The sequence below is a fragment of the Bombyx mori genome, chromosome 12 (genome assembly GCF_030269925.1).
Source record: "Bombyx mori chromosome 12, ASM3026992v2".
In the NCBI taxonomy this organism is placed as follows: Eukaryota; Metazoa; Arthropoda; class Insecta; order Lepidoptera; family Bombycidae; genus Bombyx; species Bombyx mori.
The window spans coordinates 13,332,012-13,338,295 of NC_085118.1; the positions used below are offsets into that span (position 1 = coordinate 13,332,012).

General features: G+C 39.4%; 1 protein-coding gene across 1 annotated transcript; it reads right to left on the reverse strand.

The window, feature by feature from the left end:
* Positions 1-2,200: 2,200 nt before the first annotated feature.
* On the reverse strand, positions 2,201-5,152 carry LOC119629228 (gremlin-2). The gene is made up of 2 exons (XM_038014360.2): positions 5,016-5,152; positions 2,201-4,880 (listed from the first exon to the last, which is right to left on the reverse strand). The coding sequence occupies exons 1-2, from the start codon at positions 5,040-5,042 to the stop codon at positions 4,209-4,211; spliced, it is 699 nt and encodes a 232-aa protein (XP_037870288.1). The 5' UTR covers positions 5,043-5,152; the 3' UTR covers positions 2,201-4,208.
* Positions 5,153-6,284: the final 1,132 nt, after the last annotated feature.

Sequence of the window (6,284 nt, forward strand, 5' to 3'; positions counted from 1 at the left end):
GCTACTAGAATAAGTACGAAAAAATAAACAACGCGTCGGCAGCACGCCGAAAGATCTTGCCCCCTCAGGACGCCCCGTGGCCTTCACCGCGGGGAGGTCGCCTTCTGCAATTGGAAAATTATCACTGTGTGAGCAGAGATGCATCGATACCATGGCTGCAAATTTTAATTGATAGAAATATATATATAAAAAGTCCTAATATTGTCTGATCAATTTTGTTCACGACTCATTCGTGACAAATAGAACGCTTATATACTCTTATCGATTGAAGAGACAAAATAAGTCTTTGTCGATCGTATTACTGGATGAGAAGAATAATGAATCATTACAGTTATATCAGATCCGATTATTGTTTCTACTAGGTCATTCGGTCACTTGGTCAGTCACAATAGACACGTAGTATGGTCATCAAGGGTAAAACAAAAATAAACTTTGCTATTTATATATTTATATCCTTGAATTTATGACCTTTTATGAACTTGTTTAGGAATGACTTTTTTACTCTGAGCGAACCGGCCAGTGGGGTTGGTATCACTACCCTGTCTACTTCTGCCGCGAAGTATTAACGCGTTCCGGTTTGAAGAGTGAGGTAGCCATTGTACCATATAAGTAAGACATAGAATTCATATCTTAAGGTGAGTGGCAGCATTTATGTTCTTCATGTCCAAGCAATAATAAAAATGTGTTATCTATAAATAGGAATATTCAAAGTCCAATCAAGGTCTTATATAATCCCTTGACGGGTATTACAGGTGGTAGAGCGTCTAATATCTAAATCAACGTAAATTCCATAGCCGGCATTAAAGTCATCTCCAATTAAGTTTGAATACATTGTCAATGTTGAAACTGAAACCCCTTATCGTGGCCGCCGCAAACTACATACCTAATCCAGAAAACCAAACAGTCGCTATCGCCCTAAGCATGTAATGTTGGATCTTCTCGTATCGGTGCTTTTAGACATTCCAAGCACCGGACACCGTCCAATGCGGCGAAGGGTTCGTCGTGCAATTTAACCCACAGACACAGTTCAATAAGTTTCTTGCGAATCTTCTCAGTGGGTCGCAATTCCGATGCGTGGTAGAGTCCTTGAAGCACTGTTCTTGTAAGGGCAGATGTTAGCAACGTCTTCCAGTCTGAGCCCAGTGAGGTTGCCTACACGTTGGGGAAGTTAGCATAACCCCTCGAGGTTCATAATAGGTACGGAAAAAAACCTGAAATTTGGTGGAGTTCATGTTTTTATTACCTAATAAAGCAGACGGCCCCTCTGGAGTTTTCTTTTTATTTATTGCTTAGATGAGTAGACGAACTCACAGCCCACCTGATGTTAAGTTGTTACTGGAGCCAATAGACATCTACAACGGAAATACGCAACACACCTTGAGATATAAGTTGAGGTCTCTAGTATAGTTACAACGGCTGCCCCACCCTTCAAACCGAAACGCATTACTGCTTCACGGCAAAAATAGGCAGGGTGGTACCTACCCGCGCGGACTCACAAGAGGGTCCTACCACCAGTAAAGGAGTTGTGTGGCTGCGCCTGGACAACAGCAATTCCAAGGAGAGGAAAGCCGATGTCTACCGCTAAGGATTTATCGCCCTTCGTCTATAGAAGTAGCTATCATAATGCACAAAAAAGACCGACAAGTGGAGTTGTAGAGTTGAATCTGGAAATTATATCTAGAATCTCTATATATAAAAATGAATTGCTGTTCGTTAGTCTCGCTAAAACTCGAGAACGACTGGACCGATTTGGCAAATTTTGGTCTTGAATTATTTATGGAAATCCAGAGAAGGTTTAAAAGGTAGATAAATATAAAAACACTAGGAATTAAATAAAAATAATAATTTTGTTTTTCCTTTGATGTGTCCCCCCCGTCGGACGGATTCCTTTTGTTTGTTTTAAGTTTACCTTAAATAAAAGTTTAGGTCTTTTATTTATCGATTGAGGCACTACGAAGTCTGCCAGGTCAGCTAGTAATCCATAAATTATATCTAGATACTTCAGAAATTATATCTAGAATCGCGCCGTAGCTGAGAACAAAAGATAGCAGGAATGAACTCTGTGTTAGTGGCATGTGATGTTTTAAACTTATGCTATAAATAAGAAGTTGTGATGTCAAAATCGTACACCTTTAATGGTTTTTTAAATTTATGCTAGCTTAAATATAATAATAATATGAAAACAATAAAAACAAATCCATTTTAGTTTTAAATCTATAATTATTATTTATTAAACATTCTCACACACACTCATATACTTTGTTTACATAATAATACTGTCATTTACGTAGATGTCAAAGAATCTAGATAAGCTTACTAAAGATATAAAGTAAAGATTATTAATGAATTCAATATTCTACTTTATTTCAATAATGTTACAGTCAAATTTTTTACGACATTTTACTAGACTGTTGATTAAGATTTAGGATTAATTAAATAACAATAAGATACCTGAGATATTGTTACCTAATTTATTTTAAATAATGAGATATAATTTATAAATTCAAATGTGTATTTAAAAACAACACAGATTTGCAAAAAAAAACCTGAAGTTAACATAAAGACTTTTATGGGGAACTTTACATAAAGCAGTTGATACTTAAAAAAAAATCGAATAATGTATAATATATGAATACGTAATATGAAGTTTCTGTTAACCAAATACATTTTGCTCTTATAAATACATGTATGCATTAAAACAATGTATCGTTTATTCCGCAAGATGGATTGAGAGATGACCCAGAAAGAAACAAATTTAACGTCGCTACCCATCTTAACATTATTGAAGTTTCAATTGCATTGACGCTATGTTTCTCCTGCCCAAACAATTAGTAGGTACATGTCTGATTGGCGGCAGAAATGGGCTGGAAATTTTACCCGGATCTGCTTGTAGATCTAACTCAATTACATAAAATTTACAATGTATTTAGCACAACTATAACAGAGCTAATAAACATGAGATTTATTTAGAGGATTTTTTTATGGTTGCTACATCAATTCTTCTAGGTTTACAAAGTCGCTGGGAATCCACACAAGTTATTACAGTAATTAACATACTTTTGTCATTCTAATCTACTATTTCTATTAAAAGTAGATTTTAACAGTCTATTAGTATATTTGAAAAGGAGCTTGTGCTCTTTAATATCGTGTGGCTCGAACAAAATATATAAAAATTCATAGAAAAAGCATGAGATTAAATGGTTTTAAATTATTTATATTATTTAAGAAAACGTACCAAAATACTAGACAATTGTTGTTCAGAGCGCGCAAATAAACATTTTAACTTGATAAAGAGTAAAATACACTAACATCATAGTATATTTATCGATCACACATTTTAAGTACACAAAATACTTCTTTCTATATTTCGTTAAAATTATACGTGCTTTATCTCATCCAATAAATCACTAATTATATTAACGATTAATTAAATAATTGAAGTATCGATTACGGTTACGAGTGAATGATATGAAATTTTGACTATGGCAAACAAAATATCAAAGTGGGTAAATGGTACTAGGAAACACTCTAAAAAGCTAAAAACTATAGAGCTAGCAAAAATATTGTTTTCTGTTTGATTGATAAATTATTGTTCTCATGAACGACATGAATGAATAAATTTTAAAACTACAAAATAAAAAAGGTTTATACACAAAAATACGTACCTGTTACCAAAGTTATAAGCGTAATAATTTATAAATACTAATCTGCACTTATTATTATAACACATTTAAATAAATATAAATACGTTCGTCGCTTAACGTCCGTGAACTCATAATGTCCAAACACATCTAACGCTTACGTGTATTACGAACTAATATCACACTTTATCGATTTAATAAATAAACAGAATTCGCACACTTGCAATCCGAACGGACGTTCATATGAACGAAGGCCACCGATATTTACAATTCACTAAATAGTTTCGCTACGAACAATTAAAGCTTTTGCTCGACCACTTGCGGCCGATACAACTTATAAAAGAGACGTTTTAGTATATGCATCGCATTGCGTCATCGCATTGACGTATGCGAGCCTTTATCAGAATGTGTTTAACTTGTCGGAACAGAACATCGGGAACTGGCTGCTAATCTTCACGTTGCTGGCTCCTGTTGATTGGTACTGCTCCTGTCGCGTGATGGTGCTCCAATGGAGCCTCGACGGTCGCACCGCCTCTGGTAGACAAGGGTCCATCATTGGAACCCCGGTCAATTGACACCCACAGAAATACACTTGCACTGTTTTATTTTCTGTAAACGCTTCCGTCTGAACGGTGGATTCTGTCCGGGACACCGAAGCGTCACCGTGATCCATGTGAAGTTCTTCGGCCTGCAGAATGAGCAGGATTTGAAAGCCGGTTGAGGGCGATCGCTGTTGTCGCGGCGCCTCGGGCCTTTTGGTATATAGAATGAATTACACTGCCCGTAACAGAACTTGTTGATGACAGTAGTCGGAATGCATCCCGGCTCTCTGATCTTTTGCACCAGAGGTTCCGTTTTGCACCAATCTTCCTTGAGGTACTCCTTTTTCGTAACGATGAGCGCATTTTTTGACGATTTTAAAATTTTCCGAAATTCGATTCCCGGAGGTATTTCGGTGGCGTCCTCCTGGTCGGGTACGGAAACAATCGAACCGCTCTCCGAACTTCCGTCGCCAAGTTCGTTTCTTTGCACGTACGTAGTAGAGGGAGCAGTGGCCTGCTCGGCTCGTCTTCGTTGCTCGAGAAACCTTTCCACTTGCTTGGTGTCGATGATGTCGAGTATAGAATCGGTCGGCGTAAACGGTTTCCTGCCACCGACGCCAGCGCCTGCACAGATTCCGAAGGCCGTCAAAAGCGCCGCTGCGGTCAGCCAAATGTGCGACTTTGAAAAGTTCTCCATCTACAACAACGATATGTGATAATTAGTTTAAGAAATTTAAAATTAAATAAGTTCTCGTTTCAAATAAGGCTTTGTCGAACGATCGAAGTCGTAGGCAGAGGGCCGATAGGAGCGGATGTCGTAGGCTAAACTCACATTGTATCGCGAGACGAGGGGCGACATGTGGTGGGCAGTGCGTCGGTGCGGTGAGTGTGGATCGGCGCGCGGTGCGTGCGCGCTGTGCCGGCCCCCGGAGCGGTAATGAGCGCGAGCGCGACTCAATGGACCACCGCTCAATGAACGAGAGATGACTCACGCACCGCGCCTGCCCATAGAACCGTTACCGTTCAGACTCTGAACGGTAACAGTTCAGACCTTATTCACGAAACGTATTTTTTTTTCCTACTTATGCTGATAGCCTTCAGAGGCTATTTCAGCTTTACCCTAGCGTGTAGGTGAGCTCTCGAGGTTCAAATCGGAGTGTTGCTAACACTGGCCCTAGCAAGAGCAGTGCTTCGCAGAATCTATCAAGCGAGGCTTGCGAAGAGTACTTTAACGCTAAGCAGCGGCTTGGCTCTGCCCCACTTTCCCCCACTGCCTGCACTTTCCATCAGGTGGGCCGTATGCTCGTCTGCCGACAAAGGCAATAAAAAAATAAAAAAAAGATCTGAAATGCGATCCACTGAGAAGATCCAGTTAGAAAATCAGTGGGCTATCAGTGGGTTAGTTTACTCGCCGAACGCTTCGTCGCAAGCGAAGGGTTCGACGGGAACGGTGACCGGTGCTTGAGGTACCTAAAAGCACCGTTAGGTAATAGATCGGGAGGATCCGTAATGATTTGTTTTAGGCGACACGAAACCGTATGCGGTTTGAAATTATTTAATGAATTATTATCAAACCCTTCAAAGTCTTCACTTTGTTAATCTGAAAGAAACAATAGTACAATTGACATTCTTGAGCCGCAACATTTTTTTATTTATTAATGATTAATTACAATCAATTGGGTTGTTAGCGCAAAAAATATACCGACCAAGTATAAATCCAGTAATAATAATACATGCACGCAATTTATGAATACGGTCCTATTGAATGACGTTTGGAAATTTTTGATTGGTACCAACGAAATTTCAGTAAAAAAAAAAACCAAGAGCTTCTCAGACACAAATAGGTCGCGGGCGTTACAGTCGAAATGTTCGAGGCTTAATCTGTGAGAGCGCGAAGGCGGAGAGATTTTCTCACCTATAGGCCGGTGGCGCCAAGCTCGCGTCGCGTCCCAGGCGCCAGAGCAGATGGACCGAGCCGAAACAAAACATTTCCGCCGTGTTGTTTCCACAATACAGGCTCTCGGCATCAACGATGCGTCCCCTTCCGCGAAACGTAGGCGCTGTGTGGGCGCTTTCAATTACCTTTTCGACTATTTACACG